General features: G+C 36.6%; 2 protein-coding genes across 22 annotated transcripts in view; one reads left to right on the top strand and one right to left on the bottom strand.

Moving 5' to 3' along the window:
• Window positions 1-23,257, bottom strand: part of mapk10 (mitogen-activated protein kinase 10) — a 112,851-nt gene extending 89,594 nt beyond the window's left edge. For 10 of the 21 annotated variants that reach the window (XR_013186940.1, XM_077194163.1, XM_077194161.1 and 7 more), the window contains exons 1-2: window positions 23,134-23,251; window positions 22,946-23,037 (exon numbers count right to left, since the gene is read on the bottom strand). Coding sequence is in view for 9 of the 21 variants with exons in the window: in XM_077194163.1 (XP_077050278.1) it covers window positions 22,946-22,948 (3 nt within the window). In the remaining 12 variants the exon portion in view is untranslated. Of the gene's footprint in view, window positions 1-22,945 lie in introns of all 21 variants that reach the window. The other 11 variants (XM_077194172.1, XM_077194178.1, XM_077194174.1 and 8 more) reach the window with 3 other exon arrangements.
• LOC143704167 (uncharacterized) lies at window positions 12,774-14,079 on the top strand. The gene is made up of 3 exons (XM_077197427.1): window positions 12,774-12,989; window positions 13,111-13,393; window positions 13,489-14,079. Exons 1-3 carry the CDS (start codon window positions 12,898-12,900, stop codon window positions 14,077-14,079), a joined length of 966 nt encoding a protein of 321 aa, XP_077053542.1. The 5' UTR covers window positions 12,774-12,897.
• Window positions 23,258-23,826: the final 569 nt, after the last annotated feature.

Raw genomic sequence — 23,826 nt, forward strand, 5'->3', positions numbered from 1 at the left:
TAGCGTTATTGACAGCTTGGACAGAGAGGTGCTGCAATAATGTAAAATAATGTTCTTTTCCATTCAAGCATGAAAACTTATTCTAGTAGACCCCAAAAACAAAATCAAGACTTTGTAAAAGGGCATAATAGGTCCTCTTTAATCATGGTACTCCAATTACTATCTAAGCAGGATTAAAGTCACATTTTACTTGCTTTGCTTCTGTAAACTGACATATTTCTGAGTGAAACAGGATATTCAGTTAGAAAATGATATAGGATGGGGCTTATTTTATACATCGGAAATCGCCTGGATAGTAAAAAGTGAATGCTACAATCCAATATGGATGAGGAAAATTATAGGAAAAAAATAAATAGATACAAGACAAGTGAGAGGAAAAGGTCAATCTATGCTTCTCAACACCTTCGACTGAAAGGTTGTGTTCACAGCAGCACCAGCTATGAATGCTCAAATAAAATCACACCAAATCAACACTCTCACCAAAGGAACAAAAACAGAGAACAACGAGGATGTGTTTGTGATTTTTAATGAACAAAATATCAATAAAAAAACAGCTTTTTACATTTTCTGAAGAAGCTAGCACATGCTTAGTTTTTTTTAGCACATTCCTGTGCGGTTGCTAGGGTATTTTGGTTTGTTCCTATAGGACATTACAAAGGTGTTGATTACTAGCCCATGTCAAAAGAGCTCTTGCATATATTGCTCCCGATATATTTCCCTCTTTTTTCAATAATAACAGTGATGCTAGACTTAGCAAACACCACTAATGAATGGACTGTTTTATAGAAGAAAACAGACTTTTTTTATATAAATAATTGAAGAGCAAACATTAGGAGTTTGGAGTGGCATCAGATCAAGACTACTGGTTTTAAAGTCTCAATAGCAACATACAGTATTTCACACGATCCTCTTAAATTAGACATTATTGATTGCTTAGATACGCTGAGATAAATGTATAGCCTACACACTCTAGAGCTGCTCTTCAAGAAATATTTGACAGAACGGTTGAGCTGTACAGAAATAGGCTATCTATAAAGAGGAGGATATTGCAAGGTCAGGCCTGATGAATGAGGCCGAGAACCGATGAAGAACCGTGATAAGTAAGTGATGAATTACTGAGTGCAAATATGACATTAACAGACAACAGGACGCAAGCGGAGAGCAGGAACTCTGCCTCCCCAAGGGTCCAAAAAGGCCACAGCTACGGTAATAAAACTGATGCCTGGAGATTAGAAACAGCTAGATGGATGCACAAAAAGTCTTCCTATTGTGGATCAAGCATCCAACCTCGGGAAAATACAGAATAGAACAGGTGAGTTTAATAATACTGGATTGTGAGTAAGCCCCCTCTTGGTATTGACAGACCTATTGATTTGGTTAGGGTGCACAAGATATTTAATAAAGTCGATCTTCAAGCCTGTCAACAGAGTGATGTGAAGGTAGATGGTATGACCATCACAGTAACAGCACATATACACTGAGTTTGTGCTCAGTAAGATATTCATTCTTTTATTCAGCAAGGATGCACATTGATCCAAAGTGACAAAAAGACTTTATGTTACAAAAGATATCTATTTAAAATAAATGCTGTTCTTTTTAACTTTCTATTCGTCAAAGAATCCTGATTTTTTTTTAATCATGGTTTCCACCTACATATAATTATAAGAAATTAATAATAAAAACTGTTTCTTGGGCAGCAAATCAGCATATTAGAATGATTTCTGAAGGATCATGTGACACTGGAAACTGGAGTAATGATACTGAAAATTCAGCTTTCCATCACAGGAATAAATTATTTTTGTAAAATATATTAAAATTGAATTGTAATAATAGTATAATATTAATGTTTTACTTTATTTTTGATCAAATTAATGCATCATTGGTGAGCATAATAAAAGACTTCTAAAATTTTTTTAAAAAATTACCAATCCCACATTTTTCAATGGTAATATATATTAAACCATGTATTTTGATAAAAATTAAACCTCAAAATCTCATTAGATTTTTTTAATTAATTATTATTATTTATTTTTTTGTTGTTGTTGTTGATGGACACAAACTAAAAGGTAAATTTATCCATAACAAGAAAAAGAGTCAGCTTCACATTATGTAGCACTTGAGTAAATACATGTCTCAAAACAGTGCAATATTATAAATATGACTCAAACGATACAGCCGAATCTCTGCCAGTTGACAATTTTCTTCCGCTGAATTGTATATACGTCATACTGCCAGCCCTATTGGCTGTGTGTGCTGTTATTATGCCGAAATCTGTTGTTCAAACAGGTGGTGCACACCAGAGGCTAATTTTGTAAAGTGTTTGAACAGCGTGTGAAACCTTTAGTACACGGCAGCCATATTGAGATGAACAGACAGGTGATTTCAGAGCTACAATGAATCATCACCCCTGAGACCCGACAGATGGAAAGTGTACATCACCGAAACTTCTTCCCTCCCGCTAATGCTAGGATGTCCAGAGTTATGCTGTGCTACATCCATCGATCCATCAATAGCTTTGCAGAGGCTAAACAATTCTATGCAATGCTAGGTGTACAATTAGCAACAAAGAGGATAACCCAGGATAAATCCAGTCTAAGCTGTTTGGCTGGTCTTAGATGGTTTAAAGGTGCATTGTGTAATATTTCTGAGGATCTATTGACAGAAATGCAATATAAGATCCATAACTATGTTTTCAGTGGTGTATAAAGACCTTGCATAATGAACCGTTATGTTTTTATTACCTTAGAATGAGACATTTATATCTCCATAACCGCAGCCACCCCCTTCTATGGAGGTCTACATATTGTGTCGACATGTTTCTACCGTAGCCCTAAACGGACAAACACGTTTCGTTACTATCAGGGGTGTCAATTCCAGGGGTCAGAAAGTAAAAGTCCGGCCATATGTTTATTCCACCCATTAACTCAGCCAGCTGATATCACTAATTAGTTCTATCTCCTGGCTGAAAAACTGTGCTAATTAGCAAATCCAGGTGATTGGAACAAAATACTGAGGAGGAATTTTACTTTCTGAACCTGGACTTTACACCTCTGGTTACTATGTTGCTCTTTGTGTAAGGAAGCAAGCTTAGTTCAGCGAATAAAACACTGACACAATGATGAACAAGTAACAATAATATTTGCAATTACATATAGTTTTACTGAATAATTAAGTAAACATAATTTCTTAATTTTTTCCTTGTAAAGAAACCACATTGCTGAACTGGCTACTCTCTGCTGTCTCAGACGATGACATATTTTCCTGTCAGCCACCGTAACACGTAACTGCCGTGTAAATTACGACCTCCAAAATGTAAAATCTCCAAAACAAGAATTGAAGTTAAAATGTAACCATAATTTAGTTTAAATTAATAACTCCAGATCCATCTGTATATGAAAGTAGATGTTACATTCACTAAACAAAAAGTGAGTAAACTCACACAAGATAGATCATATAAAAAATGAATAAATTACTTTTTAAAATATGTATTTATATACTATTATACTATGTAGTATTACTCTTTTGAATTAACATTTTTTAGCTTTTAGTTAATAATAACAACACTGCATACAATCATATAATTCCCTGTTATTATTGCAAATTAGAAACCTAGCAATTTTCTAATAAAGAAAAAACATCAATATAAAATGTTTAAAAAAAATACACTGTATCTTTTTATATAAAATGTGGGCAGGTTAAGTAAAAACCCGAATGACTGGCCTGACCTGTATCTGAACTGCCTCTAATAATACATCCAGCTTAAAAAAAAAACACACAACAGGAAATGATCTCAGAAACACAGGAGTCAAAAGGTCTCTCTATGACATTTGTGTTTTGCTCACCAAAGGACAATCTCCAGATATATTATCTCAAGAATTTACCAAGACAACCAAAACCAATGTGATGAATAAAATCCCCATGGGCTTATGAAAAATACACACAATCAAATTATGGACTCGCAGAGCCTCAAAATCCAATTTTAACCCTTGACAAGTCCATGAGAATGAGCACAAATCTGAATACAGTTCAGGGTCCTGTAACATAAAAACAACTGAACAGCAGGGTGGTTTCTGTTCTACAACACGTGTTTATGTGTTTTTACTGTATGTGATTTTGAGAGGCTGTCAATGGCAGTGTGGCTGATTTACTCGGGGGAAGTAGCAGGTCATAAAACATTTCTGCTCACCGGGAGCCAATCTGGGCCCTGTCGGCAGGCTGGGGGCCATCTTGACACCACTGACAGGTATCTTGTGTGTGGGCGGCAGATACCGTAGAACAACATCAGCTTGAAAAAGGAGACAGATGTCCTTGCCACTGCCTGTGCTGTTTATGTATCAGAGCATGCATATAATGATATAGGGCGGCCATGTTGTTACACAAACACAAAAAAACTCCTGTCTAATGGATTCTAATGTATTACCATCTGTTTATGTGTACGACAACATTAATCTGGATACATTTTAAAAAGGCGTTTTCATTTCAAAACGCTCTCCGTCCACACTAGCGTTTTCAAGCGTTTTCCAAAAGTTTCTTGTCCACACTGAAATGTCGAAAAAATGCACAATTCACCTTACTGCGTATGCGTAAAACCCCATAAAAGCTCACTGAGATGGATGATACAGACAGAACAAGACATGATAAAGTTATCAAACAATTCTTCTGGCAGGATCATTTTATTTAGCAAAATTATATTCTGTTATTCTATCTAAATTCTGTCATTTTTGCAGGACTGCGATATGAAGAGCGAGCAAATTAACATATTTTAACTGTGTGAAAGTGAATAGCACATAACAGGCACAACACCGGTGAATATAATACGCGTCACATGACTAAACATGCATAATTTTTCAAATACCTCCGTTTTCACAGTCCACACTATAACGCGAAAACGCTTGTTTGTAATTGTATCCACTTAGGAGAGTGTTTTCAAAAAGCTTTCATTAATTAAAACGCCGTCTCATTGTGGACGGAAGGCCAGAGTGGAGAGAAAAAGATCTGTCATCAAACAAAAACGTATTAGTGTGGACAAGGCCTTTAATAATCGCTCTTAGCATGCGGTTACATGGCCAGGCTTTTTGAGGCATGCTATTTTTCTCTTCTAAGTTAAAGATTTTCACCTGCCGGACTGTAAGGGTATAAGTTTACACGACAACGCTGTACTAAAAAACTTAAAAACAACGTTGCCAAAATGATCCCCGTTCACACTGATCCACGAAAACAATTAAAAGCGCTGTTTTATTCGAGGCCGGAAGTTGGTTTTAAGTTTTTAGTTGAATTCGGGTAAACGCCCCCTTAAACGGAAGACTGTCAATCCCATTGATATACATTGAAGGATGGATCATGTTCAATATCCATGAAGACTTGAGGGTGGGCTGGAAAGTATCCACCTAGCAATCACCCAGAACACCCTAGCAATAGCAAAAGTTCAACGTTGTTGTTAACCAAGACTATTAAAACTATAATTTTATATATATACATTTTAAATCATATAAAATATAAATATATGCCTTAGGCAGGTTAGACCCCATATTAAATTTAACAGGAATAACAACGAGGCTGTGAGGGATAGACTTACAGTCTTTACAACTACATGCACTAAATAAAGGTCCTAGATCACGTAATTTCATAACTCACAACTTTCATAACTATTATATGGGGGTTTTGTCTAATGTTTTTTTTTCTGGAAAGATGTTTCATCATCTGAACAATCGGTATGTTGTTAGAATGATCTATTGAACACTATATGTACCTCCATTCCTCACAGTCTCGGTTTCATCCGTGTCAAAAAACAAATCTGGCGCTATCCGGAATATTAGATGAAAAACTTAAATAAACTTCAACAAATATTAGAAATGTTGACTTGCCAACTATAACTGAAATAAAAGCAAATAAAAAAAAAAATGAATAAAATTACAAAAAATTACAATATTTAAGCTAATTGCAAGTTTTACACGTGCTAGAATTTGTTTGAATTAAAAATGTGTAAATATTTACTTAAGCTGAATAAATTGTCTAGGTAGCATTAATGACGACAAATGCAGGAGGAAAGTCCAGAAAAGAGCAATTCTGAAAATGCATCAAACTGGGGAATTAAGAAAATCCCTGCAGGCAAAATCTCAGTCAGCATTCTCCATAAGCAGCATTTCAAAGAATGTCTTATCTAATATATCATCCTCTAAAAGAGACCAAAGCTTTGGTATAAGAAGAGCATTTCAGACAAAACTTATTCTAGTTCACCAGAGCAGTGCTGGGGGCCACAAGGGAGAAATAAACTTCCGTAATATGACATATTTATGTGAAACAGAACATTAGAGGAAAATAACGTAGGACGGGACATAATAAAATATGATGTTATTGGCTATTATTATTTTCCCTGCCTATATTACCTCAGTTACATCAGAGAAACGTAGCTATTACATTTTTATATGAAACATTATACATGTATTAATAAGTAAATAACATTGTCTATAAAGGATAACTTTCATAAAGTATGCCTTAAAATGTCATTTGAAAAATGTTTTTATTTGACTCTTATTTGCGCTTGTTCAGAGGTAAAAGTCGAGCTGGGAGCGAAAGAAACCTGCCGACTGTTGAGTGCTGACAGTTTCATTTAACACCTCAGCTTTTCTGACTTTAGTTGGACGTATTTTCAACATACTTCTGGATTATTCAGCAGTTCTGCAGTCAAACAACACACACACAGACAGACACACACACACACACACACACACACACACACACACACAGCATACATTTTTCCTACATTAATTTTGTCCACAAACATGCTGACAAAGTTAAAAACAGACATTTCTGGTTGCCAACAGGAAAGTAAAAAAAATCATTACTAATTTAATTATTGCTCCTTGACAGCATTAAACCATGGAGAGTGAATGGACACTTTTGGATAAGTCTCTTAATTCTCAGGAAATACCCCAACACTTTTTTATAAAAAGAATTTTTTATAAAAAAAATACCCAAAACAGTTTTATAAGACATCTCAACAATGTCTCAAACTGTGCTCGCATTCGCCAAGATACCGCAATCAAAAGACATGTTCTCAAAATAAAGTCTGTCTCAAAGACAGCTTGTTTCCGCCACAGAATAAAACATTTTAAAAGATAATTACTACTTTTTACCTCACAATTTCGAGCTGAAAGTCAGAATTGCGTGATTTAAAGTCACAATTGAGTGTATTTTTCTCGCAATTGCGACTTTTTTCATGAAATTCTGATTTTATAACACGCAATTGCGAGTTTATATCTCACAATTCTGACTATATTACACGCAATTGCGACTTTATATCATGCAATTCTGACTTTATAACTTACAACTGCAACTTTATATCACGCAATTCTGAGATAAAAAGTCATAATTGTGAGATAAAAAGTGAAACCCTAAAAGAATTCAGAAATTCATTTAACAGAATCCTTTCAGCTGATCATAGAAGAAACCATAAAATGCAAGACACTTCAAATCCCTCAAACCTTCATAGGAGTCTGAGCTCTCGCTGGGAAGAGCTGTAATGTGCTTTGTTTACTGTTAATTCAATGGCAGACATCACTCACTAATTACAGAGCACTTGAATATTTTGCAGTTGGCTGCACAATTGCATTGCCGGAGTCCAGGCACATAATTGACTAGAGCAGTAAATCAGCGCAAAGGGTTGTGAGACGCCAGAATGGGACTCTCTCTCTTTCCATTTTGTCTTCCTGGTCTTAAATTGCCTTGCTCTCTCGGTTTGGGCCTTTATCTTTTTGTCAGTACTTGCGTGTGCGTGTGCGTGTGTGTGCGTGTGCGTGTGTGTGTGACATCGGACTAATCCCACTCTAGTTCACTGTTAACTCTGCAGGGTCCTGGATGGCTTAATGATATGAATAATTCACATCTCCCCTCACTCACAGTCTGTTCGTTCCTCAACTGAATATACTATTGAATTCTTCTTCCTCTCATACTGCATTGTATAGCATACATCCGCCATTACTCCAGTCTTCAGTGTCACATGATCCTTCAGAAATAATTTTTAGATGTTGATTTGGTGCTCAAGAAACATTTCTTAATATTAAAAGTTGTGCTGCGTACTATTTTGGTGGAAAGTGGAAACAGTGATAAATGTTTTCATAACTTTCAAAAGAACAGCATTTATTAGAAACAGAAATTGTTTGTAATATTATAAATGTCTCTACTGTCACTGTTAAACAAATTTACTGTGTCCTTGCTGAACAAATCAAAATAAACAACAATCCATAAAACAGCACAAGAGCAACAAAGAGCTTGTACAACACAAAGACAATACCAGGCAATGAACAAAACCAACTCAGGGCTTAAATACTTAAGAGATAACGATGAGGTGCAGGTGATCATAATCTGTAACCACAAAAACAAACAGGAGGCGGGAAAATGCGAACAAAGGAAACAGGCATTGAACACAGGAAAACAAGAAAATACAAACTGCAAGTCCATTAAAAAACGAAACTCAAACTCAACCTGAAAGTTACAGACAGCAACATTATGCTAATATAAGTTCATAAAATTCTTCATTTTTGAGCAGTTTCTAAGACAGCAACATATGATGATTTTTCAGTTCAGGCAATCCCAGAATGCACTGCAATGACTCAGTCAAGATTGAACTAAAAAATGAAGTGTGACTGCGAGAAATAAAATAACAAGCTGCATCTGAAATCGCATACTTCTTTACTATATGGTATAGGCGAAAACTTGCTAAAACCGAATGTGGCAAGCAAGAGTAATATGTCCGAATTCACAGTACTCATAAAAGAGCAGGCAAAAAGATTAATTCAGGAATACAACAAGTGATCATCTTTATGAATGAGTCATTGAATCATTTACTCAACCAATTCGTTCAGATCATTCACTTAAAATATTTATTTAGTATACTTTATATTTAGTTCAGCACTGAAAAGTATTTAGAAAATTATAAATTAAATTAAAATGGCAATTTAGCCTTATGTTTGTGTGTGCTACGTACTCATAGTTATAATATTGCATTTCTAGATTAACAAGTTTCACTTGTGCGGTTCACATAAGGAGCACTATTTGTATAGTTATTTAGTTGCTGCCTATGTACAGTAAAGTGTTCCAAATCAGTCACTTATAAGTTATTTCATTTAGGATGCAGATGCCTGGAGCTGGAGCCAGCAAGGCACCGCTATTGGAACAGAGCTATAGTGTTAGCAATAAAATGGCCAATATAAACCAGGGATATTTATTAACCTTAAAACATTTTTTAAAACCTTGTTCAAAAGGATCTATTGTTGGGTACGCTTTATTTTTCTTCCTTTCAAGTCGAAACAACATCTGACTGCTGCCCTGGCTGTAAATACACCACCAGCTGGATAACATCAATATTGTATAGCAGTTTCCAAATATGGATCTTAAACCATGCCTACCAGCAGCAACAATAACTGACAAAAATGAGAGGTAAAATACAAAAAATTATTTCTCCATTCCAACACTCCCATTAGATTAGGCCTACATCTCGTGCTGTGCAAAATCCCTGCAAAACATAATCTACAGGCTTGATCTGGATTATAGCTAGGATTTTTTTGAGCTGGGGTTTCAAAATTATTCTGACAACATGTCTTTGTGTGTGTGGTTGATCATTAGACCGCCGATGTGATACTAATGGATTATAATAATGGATTTAATGAAGCACATTTCTTTAAAAAGAACAGTAGCTTGTGATTGTGTGTTATGAAATTTCTCTCCATTTTGGCGCTTGGGTAATGTAGATTGATAATGGAATAATGTAATCATTCTGTCAGGTTCAAATCCTTAAGCTATTCTGACCTGCAATAAATTACAAACCCTTTTAGATTAATGTCCCATGGATGAAATTAAAGCACAATGGCTACCTCTGTAATATACCAGGACATCTTTATCTAGGAAGGAGAAATAAATAAATATATATATATATATATTTAATGGGACAAAAAGACAAAGGCGCTTTTAATGTAATTGAATTAAGTGTGTGTCCATAGCTAGTGGACGGCTGGATTCATCTTTATGCCACAGAGAAGAACGGAGCATGCTCAGTTGCTCACTGGGTCAGGAACAGGAAATTCCCTCTCTCATCCTGTGGGTCATTTTCATTCATTTCAGAGCAATGCAATGGAAGTTAACAGCTCAAAAGAAAAGCAAGACTGCTTTCATGTACTTTTTTATAATATAAGTCAGGGTTTGTGCACATCACAATGTATTTTATATAAGATAAAGACTGAAAAAGGAGATCCAGTGACTCGATTATTTATAAAGCACTTGGAGAGACAAAGTAGTTTTTCAGTTCTTTGCCTGCGCCTTGTTGACTTCTGCCTTCATGAAGCTACCTTTAGAAACATCACGCTCACTAAAATGTGACCTCAAGTGACTGATTTTGACAATTCTCCATAGGCAACGACTCAATATTCGAGACAAAATTGAATAAAAAAAATAAAAAATGTTAGAGAAAAGACTCATATTTGATTCCAATCAAACGTGTTATTTTAGTTTTTATTTATATATGATTATATTATTGATTAATATTTAAATTAGATTTTATGTTTATATTAATATTCATATTAATGTATTCATATTTTGAATCAGTATCAGTTATTTTATTTAAATTTTTACTTTAGTTTTAGTTGTTTTAATACTATATCTTAAACTTATTTCTTTCAGTTAGTTCAAATCAACATTTCTAATTGTAATTTTTTTAAATTTATATTTTACTATTTATAATTTATTTCAGGTTTATTTCAATTACAATTTCAATTTCAAAAACGATTTTGAAATATTTTTTAGATTTTAATTAACAATACTGATTCCAATAGAATTTGATGCTACAATAATATGTTAAATGACATTATAATATGTTAAATGACATTATATTCTAATAAACATGAAAATGTTGTTTAGTTCATTTTAATTCGTTTTTTATATTTTATTGATATTTTCAGAACTGATGAATAACTATGTTGATTAATTTCTTTCTAACTCCGCCATTTTTTTTTTCACTGAGCCTAATTGTTGCAGGGAATGCTGGGATTGCCTTCTTACATGATGATGCCATTTTGTCATTTTAGGAGGCAGCATAATATATTGTATTAACTTATACCATTCACTTATTGCCTATGACGCCTTAAAAGGTACTCTAGGGAGCTCACTAAGAGCTAATATGTTAGAAACCACAAAACTCTCTTTCTCCAAGTGACACATCAACCTTTTAGACAGATCCATACCTTCCCTCAATGGGTGGAAGGAGTAAATAAAAAACAACGCCTACAAACACTCAGTCATGATGTCTCTCCTATTCTCAGCATTCATCACCCCAACTCTCTGCAGTGACTCAATGAGTTTCTTAGCAACTGGCGAAACACTCAAGATGTCAATAGCGATGTTCTCCACCACTATGACTACGATTCTTATTATCTTGTCAGACGTTTGACTTGCTGTACCACCTTCATCCTAAAAACAATAGAAGAAAACAGGCTGAACGATTGAGCTCACAATGGCAGATGCCTTGAGTGTCCAAAGCAAATGTCGCTCACTGTTCTGTTACAGTAATATCAAATCCTCTTTTCTGTGGCTCTCCGGGCTCAGCCAATCACAGTGCAGCATCCCTAAAGGGCAGCGCCCACACAGCCAATCAGGAGTTTCTGTCATGAGGGCATAGCAGCAACCTATCTTTCTGTCTAGCATCTATCTATCTATCTATCTATCTATCTATCTATCTATCTATCTATCCTGAAGTTTAGGTCATCTCTCACTTCTCTGTCCTGCATTTTGTCTGAGTGAGTTCACAGAATAAGAGCAAAAAGAGACCTGTTTTAGACAGCGTTATGTGTACTCTCGGGAAAACCAATCTATTTTACAGTTTTTTACAATCACTTTGTTACTATTTTCAGAACCTTGATGTCATTTTTCACAACTCTAGACACAAAACTCACAACCAATTATCAAAATGCACATTTTTCAAAACTCTAACCATTTTCTCAATTGTTTGGATACAATACACATAAAACTTAGATCATTTGTTCATTCAACAAAAATCACTTGTTCAATATGACACAACTTAACTTAACTCAAAGTACTACTATTTCAAAAGGCAATTCACACATTACATTTCAAATGAATGTCTATTCATTTCCTTACACTGATCTAACTATCAATTGATACAACTGCTCAAAATGATAAGTAACTGTTGCGTTACTCTTAATGCATAGTTGTATGGAAACAGACAAACAATCTTCCATGTTTACAGTAAATCATGAAAGTTTCAAGATAACGAGATTCATTGTCACCAATTAGCGTGGAGCATGAACCAATTAGACTACAATATCCATGGATGTAGCCTAATATTTTATATCATACTGTAATGCTTCATCAGACACTGTGTCTATGGTCCCAAATACTGTACCACCTTTTCAGACTATTTAAAGTATTGACAGTACTGCACTGTAGAGATGCAGGCCCTTGGAATTGCTTGTCCAATTCTGCCAACTCGTTACTGATGATTGAGGGCACATTGTGGAATGAGTATATAAAGAGTTGATTGGGATCCAATTGCAAGAGCATATTGATACGTAACATGGAGCCAGCAGGTGATCCAGGTCACAATGGAGGTCAAGCAGTGGTGGGAGGAAGACGAGGAAGACGTGTTGGTCAAGGAATGGTAGGGGACAGGCAGCCCTTCTGAGAGGTGGTCGTGGGCCTCGTTTGAGAGGTGTGGGGGAACGTGGTAGAGGACAGGCACCCCTTCTGAGAGGTGGTCCTGGGCCTCGTTTGAGAGGTGTGGGGGAACGTGGTAGAGGACAAGGCCACGGACCAAGACAGCGGCAGCAACAGCATAGAGTGTCCAATGAAATTCGGGCAATAGTTGTAGACCATGTCATAAATCATGGCATGACAATGACTGAGGCGGCTACAAGGATACAACCAAACCTGAGAAGGTCAACCGTGGCCTCAATAATCAGAACTTTCCGCAATGAGAACCGGTAAGTTATCAGCATGCACTAAACATTATGCTACTCTCAATTGCCAAATGACTGCATACCAATGTGTATCACAGAATAGGTGATGTGACCAAGTGTCTTCTTACTCTAATGTTCCCTGTAGAATTGTGACTAGGCCAAATAGTGGAGGCAGAGGCAAAATTCTAACTGACCAGCAAGAGCAGGCTGTGGTCGATTTGGTTCGGGCCAGAAATGATATTCGCCTTACAGAAATTCGCCAGCATATCTTGGACAATGAAGACATGTTCAACAATGTGGGATCCATAAGTTTGCCGACTATTGCACGCATACTGAAAAGGCACCAGGTATCTATAAAACAACTATACCATGTGCCTTTCGAAAGAAATGCAGACAGAGTGAAACAAATGAGGACTGAGTATGTTCAGGTAAGTTCAGTTTCAAGACGGCTGTTGTAAAAACATTCCCAAAAATTCTACATTGTACGGTAATCTCTAAATCTCTTTCCAAAATGTATTTTTAGAGGGTGATGGAGCTGGATGCTGATGACGACCATCACAAATTCATATATTTGGATGAGGCAGGTTTTAATCTGGCCAAGACAAGGAGGAGAGGTCGGAATTTCATTGGCCAGCGGGCAACCATCCAAGTACCTGGACAACGTGGGGCCAACATTACCATGTGTGCGGCTATATCAGAAGATGGTGTGGTGGGACGCAGACCTCATATTGGACCATATAATGCAGCTCTCCTTGTCACCTTTCTTGATGAGCTCGAACAGGTTTGTAGAGCTGAAGGTGTGACCTATGTCATTGTCTGGGACAATGTCAGGTTCCATCATGCTCATGTGGTCAAGCATGGTTTCAGGCCCATGCACAATTTACCACCCTGTATTTACCCCCATACTCCCCCTTCCTTAACCCGATTGAGGAATTTTTCTCCGCATGGAGATGGAAGGTTCATGATAGGCACCCTCATGAACAAGTCACTCTTCTCCAGGCCATGGATGATGCCTGCAATGACATCACAGCAGACCAGTGTCAGGCCTGGATTCGCCATGCCCGAAGGTTTTTTCCAAGATGTTTGGCTAATGAAAACATCCATTGTGATGTAGATGAGAACCTGTGGCCAAATCCACAACACAGAGTTCATGACAATGTAGAAGTACAGTAATCACAGCTGTTTTATTTCTTACAGTGCAAGCAAGTTGAGGAACACTGCATTTGATGGTTTACAGTACTGTCTTTTCTTTTCTATTTCATAGCTAATTACTGTATTTTTGCTTTGATTAAAATAAACCAATGTTGTGATTGTACTGTAGTGTTTTGCATCAATATATTACAAACTTTGTTCAATGATTCCACTTTGTCTGTATTATCTCTACTACTGCAGTACTTTACAGTAACAGAGGTATTTACTGTACATGTAGTACCATAATGAAACCTGTATCACCTATTTTGTTCTACAATAGTTAATGATTGTACGAACAATGACAGAGTGAAACTATCGGTTGCTTGTGTGTGGGTGATCTATAGTTGTGTTTCAATGGTATTTCACAGTAAATTTGTTTTTTGAACCAATGATTGTGCAAGTGCAAGATTTCTTTAAAGATGTGAATGCACAATGCAATGTTTTGAACATTAGACAACCTGTGTTACAAGTGATAACAGTTTTGAGTTTTGTGTCTAGAGTTTTGAAAAATGACATCAAGGTTCTGAAAATAGTAGCAAAGTGATTGTAAAAAACTGTAAACTTTGACACGGTGCTAATAAGTCACGTTTCAGTTAGATTACAGATCCAAAAATTAGACTACTAAACAATCAATTTATTCAATTTTTTAGTTCAATTTATTTCTGGGAATCAGTGCACACTTATTGTTTCATTAAATTCTTCCAAGCATTGATTAATTTGCTTAATTTTCATAAATATTTACAGAGGTGCCAAAGTCACATTTTTTCATGCAAAAACAAAAAAATTCTGGAAAAAATATACACTATCGTTCAAAAGTTTGGTGATAGTGAGAATTCTGTTTATAAATTAGAGCTGTAAAATTGATTAATCGTGATTACTTGCATCTGACATAAAAGTTTGTAAGTGTGTGTGTGTGTGTGACTGGCTGGATGTACATTATCCCTTACATTTATTGTCTGAAAAAAACATTTTCTATTGATCTGAAAAATATGTTTTTAAACAATATATCACATTGCTTGTTTTCTCAATCACATTTAGGTGTATGTCGAGCAAGCTGCTTGTGTGTGTATTAACAGCTCTTGCTGTTTGTGTTTGTGTATGTGTGTGTGTGCTTTTAGTTTGTTCTTTTTTGCTGTGCACCAGAGGCAAACCTTAAGTCGGCTTACAAGCATCACATAAATATGGCAGTAATTCCACATTGGTCCCATATTTCTCGTCTTTCCTTCCTCTCTCTTTCTCCTCCCCCTCTCCTGTTCTCTCGCTCTCTCTCTGTCCACAGTGCTGTTGGGAACCTGAAATCCTGTCAAGTGAGCTCCGCTACAGCAGATGAATTCAACCAAACACTAAAGAAAGACATACAACCGAACCTCCCAGCTCAGATCGGAGTGGATGCCTCGCAGTTACATCAGTGAAATATTTAGAATGCCAACATTGCTTTTTCGAAATTGCTTTTCGAGACCTGAGAGTTTAAATCAGCCTCTATAACCAACTGATCATTTAAAAAGATAGTCAAATTAAGTGAAAACATTTTTCAGAAGGCTAAACTCTCTCCTTCCTCAGTTTCAGATGACATTAGCAAACATGTATGCTTTATTTCTCTCTATCACATTGAGAAACACAAACACGGTGACACACACTTCCTAGTGTCCGTAACTAAACACACACATGTAGTAGATACAAAGGTGGAAGGAAAGCAGTCACCAGGACAGGGGCTTATCCCGGGGGAAATGACATTTGTCCAAACACTTGTTTGGATGACTATTTAGAAGAGCACAAACAAAGCGCAGCGCTAATAACATCTCATTAGTGTGCTGAGGCGATTAAAGTGGTCTCTTGCATAACATACTCTGCCACTATAGGGCAAAGCAAAAACATCTAAATTATTCACATTCCTGCAGTTTGATTAACAGATGCGGCCAATGGACTAATTTCAAAATACAGAGAGGAAACAACTCAAATGCTGAAAGAATGATTTTGGTTTAGACAGGAGACTTGAAGGAAACAGTTAATTTCTACAAACTGTGAATCTTTTTGACTGATTCGCTACAAGTATCTATCTATCTATCTATCTATCTATCTATCTATCTATCTATCTATCTATCTATCTATCTATCTATCTACCTATCTATCTATCTTAAATGGTGAGATTTCAGGGTAACATAACATTGCTGAAGACTTTGGTTTTTCTTAGGCCGTAAACACACTTGATCATTCATTCCTTTCTCCTCCCTGATCAGCATGAGACCAAATCATACCGGACGGCAGATGCCAACCCACTCCTTGAGCCCTGACCCCTCCACTTCTCAAGCGCCAGTTCTTTTTTTCCCATTTTCCCTGAACTAAAGTCCAGTGCTTCCTAATATCAATCTCTTTTCCATTCGGTGCTTCATGCTTGCTGTCTCCGAACCACAGCAAATAATTTATAGAAACCAAACACTGATCCGAAGAACATTTAATGTGACAGCAATGACTTTTATAATCTCTTAAGAACCATACAGCTATCTCAGGAAAGCCCAATACAGTGAAATACTACTTAATAAGAACCTTTTAAACCTTCATGGATTCAGACACAGTTTTCTGTACTCTCACTAAATGTTTTGAAAAGCTATGAGTCACTTCCATTTGAATGTGAAACAAATATGGCGTCTTCAGCATGACTACAGTAAACAAATTCAGCATGGTTCAGATACTATGAACTGAGTGAACTAGAACATTCCGGGAGGGTATATCTATATCTTTGTTAAAAAATCCATATATATACTATATATATTTAAAACTCTTTCATTTTGAATAAGTGCCATACCTGAACAACAATAACCACATCATTTCATTTAATAAAACGAATACTATGTAGAATCTGAGATATATAGCAAAACAAAAATAGGAAGTACAGATGTTCCAATGGTTTGAAATCCCACAGTTTCTGTCCACATTAATACTATCAGATAAATCCTTTGCAGACAGCTGTAGTATTCCCGGCTTTACTCAGAACTCTCTCTAAACGGAGCTGATCATGATGACTTACGCTTTCTCTCCGGTTTGTTAAATAAATAAATAAAGTGAATACACTCTCACACATACATACACACACAAACATGTATAGTCACTAATGAGCGTATAGCACACACCTTATAAAATCAATTAAGCGAAAATCTATTTATGTACTGATATTAATTTATGACATTTACACTAATGTCTCTAGAGAACAATTTCTCTGACAAAACAATGGGTCAGATACATTAATCAACATGTTAATTTGACACTGTGTTAGTTAAGGCTCTTAAACAACATTTAATATACATTTAATGGGCTTGATTTTATCCACAGCAACTTACACTGGATTTAAGACTTGAGCTTTAAAATGCTATTATCTCCAATGCAACAAACACTAATCTATGACAGCAGTCTAGAGAAGCCAATCAACTCTTAGTAGAAGTGTGTTGTTGATGCAGTGCTATACTGGATTTACAACTACAGAGAGACTATCAGTTATATAAGATCAAATCCTAATGAACAACTGAAAGTAATTATATAAACAAACAGCAAGCCAATAACTGCACCATCTGTCAATTCAAGAGCTTTCATCAAATGTGAAGACGACATACCAGAGGATTGTAGATAAACATTGCACATAGTGTATAATATGAACATAAAAGCTAAACCAACATCTGCCAATACAGATGCCGATAGTTTGATGCCGATAGCTATCTTTATTTTTAAAGAGCTCATTTCTAATTGATAAATTGTAATTTTGAAACAAATATAAAAACCGCAGACTAAGTCATGATTAACTTTCCCTTTGAAGTGATGCATGGAGGTCAAACATGAAAATGAAAAGCTATTGATAAAGTCATAGAGTTTTTCTTGCTGTGGGCTGCTGTGTTCAGTAATCTCAGAATCAATCCCTGCAGCCTTTGTGTTATGTATCTTAAAACCATCGGCTTGCACAGGAAACATTCTCCTTGGGGCTGACATTTCACTGAATACCACTGTGCTGACGATACACATTATTTTACAGTGTACAGAAAATCCAATGTGGTGCTAAATCTCTTCACGGTAGGTACACGGGAAGCTTGTGGGAGTACAGACCAAAAAACTGAAATTCTGTTCTATGCTACAGATCGTGTAGGTTGGTTATTCTTGAACAAGATCTGCTTTTACAGCATGTAATAAAAGAGAGCCAGTGTTATAGATGTCTAGTCACTTAGAGGTGGAGCTCGGTCTAAAGTCACGCCCCTCCTCTCGCATAATTACAAGTATAATGAGCATCCTGTTACTCCGCACCCACAGATGAAATCATCCATCATACGCCTAGACACACGCCTACAATAAGTCCAAAGAACTCACGGACGATTAATTTAGAGTTCACAACCAAAATATCCCAAATTTAAGCATGATAATAAATTGATCACTGGGAAAATATCTATGGAAAACAAATGTTAGGGTTTAAAATCTGTAAAACATACTAAATAGTCCTATAATGGCAGAAATTATAGTTTGTGGAATGAGGTGTTTATTGTATTTGTAAATTAGTTTATAGTCATCTTAAGTAGTCTTAAAGCACACCCAAAAAAATAAAAGAAAATTCTGCCATCATTTACTCACCCTCAATTTGTTCTAAACCTGTATCTAAACCATAATATGGAAAAAAAATACAATGGATGTCAATGGGGCCCATCATGTTTGGTTACCAGAATTTTTTTTAAATGTATTCTTCTGTGTTCAGCTGAAGAAAGAAATTCCTTCTGGTTTGGAACAACTTACGTAAGAGGGAGGGAATGGACAGAATTCTCATTTTTGGGGAACTATCCCTTTAAGCCCTTAAAGTGATAGTTCGCCTTAAAATAAAAATTCTGTCATCATTGACATGGTGACCACCAATATTGTCAGAGAATAAAGCCTGTTTGTCAAAGGAAGCTATAGCATGGTTTGATTTTACGGTCTTATGCTTTTTTTATTCTTTTTTTTTTTCCTGTGAGCTTGACAGCCCATTGTCACCTATGGAGGCTTATTTACACCACAGAATAAAAATATAAAAGTAGTTGCGACTTCTCAAAATTACGAGTTTATACCTCACAATTCAGATTTCTTTTTTTTTTTATCAGAGAAAATTACAGGAATGTGAGATGTAATTACGAGAGTAAAAAAGTCAGAATTGTGGGATGTAAAATCACAATTACAAGACTAAAAAGCCTGGGAAAAAAAGCCTGATTTGTGAGATAAGAAGTTGCAATTATTTTTATACTTTAAGTCCATGGCAGAAATAAGCTTCCATAGTCACTCCCTATTTACTTTCATAATCCAATTTAAAAATAAACTTTTCAAGTCATACTGGTTGAAAACAACATGGGGGTGAGTAAATGATGCCAGAATTGTCCATTTAAGCATTTTTTATTGTGCAATTTATAAATTGGCTAGTCCTCGCACTAAATGCCAACATGGCAAGAGGAAGAAATACATTATTGATAATCCCTCTTACAAAAGTAATGACCTTACCCTGACAAAGCCATCCCTGAAAATGTGCCATGGCATAAGCCAAGAAATTCACAGAATGTTTCAAACATTGAGATAAAAAAGTGTTGATAACAGCAGATTGGTAATGCTTGATACCATTCCAATAACATTGACACCATTGTGTTCCCTGGTTAGCAGTGACATCATCTACAAATGGCTTTGGATGGTAACACAGCGATTTTAGTTGCATAACGTGGGCCTGCGATATAAACATTACAACACTGAGATAGCTTAACTGGGGTTGACTAATCCTAACCACAATCAACCAGAGACAGAACAAGCTATTGGCTCCAAAACATAAAATATTAAGTGGGACTGTTCTTTGACTGCATAGCAGCAGAGACTAAAATTATGATTTTGCAATCCCGCAGAGCTTGTACATGACATCTAGAAACATGTGATTTTTCATTTTAGACCTCAAACCTGAGGACCAATTTCAGAGCATAACCACATACACATTGTTAAATAAACTGCCACTAGTGATACAAAACACTACTTTTGCTTTCCAATGGATGTGGATAATTCATAATGGTTACTGAAGCAACATGAATGCAAACAATAGCTAAATATGCAAACAAACAAACAAGCAAGCCAATAAATATTGATGGAAATAACAAGTTTAACCCTGTCTATTGCAGTGGACTACAAAACTGGATGGCTCAAGCATCTATTTGCAATATCCTATTAAAGAGTCCTTGGAAAAAAAAGGTGACAATTCCCTAGGAGCGTGGTCAGTTTGCAGAGAAGGATTGTTTGCTGAACCATCCAAGTCATATCCAGCCAGCTTCTCAATGCTTAAGAAGTTCTTCACTAATTCATTCCCAAAATCACTCTTTTTCTTTCCAAATGTCAACACATGATGATCACGACAACCTCTGACACTAAACCATGAGCCGAGTCTAACCAGTGCACCCACTGGTGTGTTATTTAACAATATACAGACACAATAGAACAGCCTAATTAGCCATATGTGGTCTTTTTTTGGGGGGGGGGGGGGGGTATGGTTGATTGGTCCATGGACATCCCTCAGCATTATGCACAAGGCCTTGCCAAATCCTGCAGTAATTGGTCCATTTTAACAGAGTACTGGTGTTTAAAAGCCACATTGCGCCATTGCATTCAAACCGAAGCACAGATGCTTAAATATTAATCACTTTTTGTATTGAAAATGTGTGAATAGCTTGTAACGAAACTTAGTTGTGACAGCCTGTAGACTGATTTTTATGTGAACAACTCTGAATATTTGTGCCGAGAAAATTCAAAGGATGTGATGGTTTTGCGCATTCCCGAGAGCTCTTCTGTTCTATGACACATGAAATTAATGCTTATACAATGTTCAGGATAATGCCGAAAGAGATATTCTGTACTGTAATGTCAGTGTCATGCAAAGAAAAGGGATTAATTCAAACTAAGTCTCACATAGCCATATCTGTATAGTCTATAATCTCAAATATACTTTATCAAGTCAGTGAGAGCTTGTGCAAACATAGCTTTGTTATTATACATATTTACAAATTCATCTAAACGTTGCTCTCAGCAGCATGGACGGCGTCAGGATGTTCGTAACAGTATATCGCTGCAAGGGTGTTTCCAACTTTTTACTTTTAAGAGAAGAATGAAAAAGAACTTCTCTGAGTATATCGGAGCACTGAATCACATTCAGTCTCTTGTTGAGCACTACGTTGCTGTCTGCAGTTCACTTAATGGCCACTGGTGTCACTAATAACAAGAGTTTCTGAATTCTACATATAGCCCCTTTAAAATGTCATGAAACATGTCAGCACAAGTTGGATTACAACCCCCACCCCCCAAAATAAAAAAGAAGTAGAACATGGTCAGCCTGGGTGGGAAGGGCGACGACAGAAATGAGGTTTTATTAACAAAGTTCGGGAGGCACACGTTCAAATTATCTATTCAATCAGCACGAGAGGAGGCCTATATATATAAGCAGCCGACTCACCTATGTTCCTTGACAGTTTTCAACATCCCTCCGCCACCTCGACTCCTCACACTTGGCTGGTTCTTGTCCCAGTAGGGATACGGGGGGAGTACTCTGGGTTCGGGCCAAAATACCGAGCTCGGAGCTCTCTCCTCGGACAGCATGGTAAATACGCATGCTCTTTATCTGATTAAAAGTGTGATCTAGTGAACTCTTTGTTCGATTCAGTGAGTTCTATTTTTCTTTAAAGGAGTTAAGGGTTCTTACAAATGCAACATTTAATGCAATAAAATGCTCAAATATGCCATTTGTTTAGGCTCACAATGCACTACACAAATACTTTCAGGTCATGTAAGTAAATGCATAACTAAACGCCAGAGCCATTTGTATTCTGCGTCGAAAATATACTGTAGGTAAATGGATGCATTTTTAATAGCTTTTAAGACTATAATTTCACGCAGTCTTATTAAAAATGAAAGTGCATGAAAACGTCACATCCTGTGATGTTGACATGATGTTTATATCAAATCAGAAACCAAAAATAGCCTTAAAAACTAAAAATATGGAAAAAACAACATCAAACATATCACATCTAAAAAAATGTGTTTCATGACATTTTAATATTTATTGAATAATGGTTATATTCAACTATGAGTTGAAAATGAACATGTAAATCAAAGAACAGCAATCTAAATTTTTACCAAATTGTGTAATTTTAAAATGAGATGGTTTTACACTGTTTAGTAGCCTACCTACATAAAAAAAAAAAACAACAACAGCAGTTGCTTTTACCATATGCCCCATCTCAGACTCCAGGATGAACTCACATAGGCTATGCTTAGATAACAGTTTAAAAATAGCAAATGCAAGAAATAGTCTCAAAATATGGAATTTAAATTCTTCAACGGCAATAATTTTACCAAATTCAAACAATTTAGCCTCTAGAAGTAGAATAGAGCGTTATATTATAATTAAAGGGTATTTTATAGTAACCTGCATTTGCATAGCCTACATGTCATTGTAGTGACTTCACATTCTATCAGTCCATATTCTAACAAAGGCCTGCCGTCACTGCAAACAGGACATATGATGCAGGACCGCGAGTGATGCAGGAAAAACATGGATGGATGTGCGCTCACGCGCTCAGATCTGGTAAACACCGGAGAAATCCTGCCGTTTACGCGTCTGGTCCTTCTCGTGCGCACCGCCAATTTTGACCGATCATTTATTTTCCTTTAGCCACCAAGACATCGACTTCATTAACCTTCATTGCGATCAATATTCATCACCCCACCCTTCAGGTTCCCGCATCAACATCTCCCACCGACCGACCTACCATTCCGTGCCAGCTGCCCGTCCGACGTTCCCGGTCCGGTGACAGTCCAGTCCTGTTCAAAACATGCCGGTAGGCGACGGTTTTAAAGACCACTGTGAGGACGAACCAAACAGATGTAAAGAAAGAAAGGAAATAAAAAGAGAAGGATTAAAGTCTGAGTTTGCGATGCTGAATCACTGCGCGCTCACCATTGTGCTGCAGGATGCTGCCTGTACCATTATGGATCCTACCAGCGTAGGGATGGGAAGGGCAGGGGGTGCGGGAGACGGGTTGCCGTAGCAACCGGAGGGAGCACACGATGACGTCAAAGCCGAGAGCGGTCTTATAGGAGTGAGCGAGGAGATGGAGAGGAGCGGCATCTGTAGATTGGTGGGCTTTTGCGCACATGACCGCCGCCTGCGTGTTCGGAGGCGTGCTGAGGAAAACAGCAACCAGGATCACAGAGCATTCGATTCATTTGAGACATTCGATTCGTTCGAACAATTCTTTCCGTTGAATCAGTTCAAAGGAATCGATTCACAAATCAACATTGACCCCTACGCACGATATTAGGATTCAAGATAGCTTAATGGATAGTTCATCCAAATATACATTTTAATCATCATTTACTCACCCTCAAGTTGTCCCAAACCTGTATGAGTTTCTTTCTGCTGTTGAACTCAAAAATATATATTTTGAAGAATGTTAACCAGTTGAGGCACCCGTTGTTTCTTTCCAAAGTCAATGGCTTCTGTCAACTGTTTGATTACAAACATTCTTCAGAATATCTCATTTTGGGTGAACTATCCCTTAAAGGTCTAATATTAGGATACATAGCAAAGGCAACACGAACTAATAGCCTAATAATAATCAACATCATTAAACACATATAAAACACTCAA

Source organism: Siphateles boraxobius, unplaced genomic scaffold (assembly GCF_051911475.1).
Source record: "Siphateles boraxobius isolate OS27281-9 unplaced genomic scaffold, OSU_SipBor_1 11, whole genome shotgun sequence".
In the NCBI taxonomy this organism is placed as follows: Eukaryota; Metazoa; Chordata; class Actinopteri; order Cypriniformes; family Leuciscidae; genus Siphateles; species Siphateles boraxobius.

Bases quoted from the DNA above. Each gene is read 5' to 3' on its own strand.
- LOC143704167 (XM_077197427.1), top strand. From the start codon at position 12,898: ATGACAATGACTGAGGCGGCTACAAGGATACAACCAAACCTGAGAAGG. The intron at 12,990-13,110 runs GTAAGTTATCAG...TGTTCCCTGTAG, and splicing joins ACTTTCCGCAATGAGAACCG to AATTGTGACTAGGCCAAATA. The intron at 13,394-13,488 runs GTAAGTTCAGTT...ATGTATTTTTAG, and splicing joins TGAGGACTGAGTATGTTCAG to AGGGTGATGGAGCTGGATGC.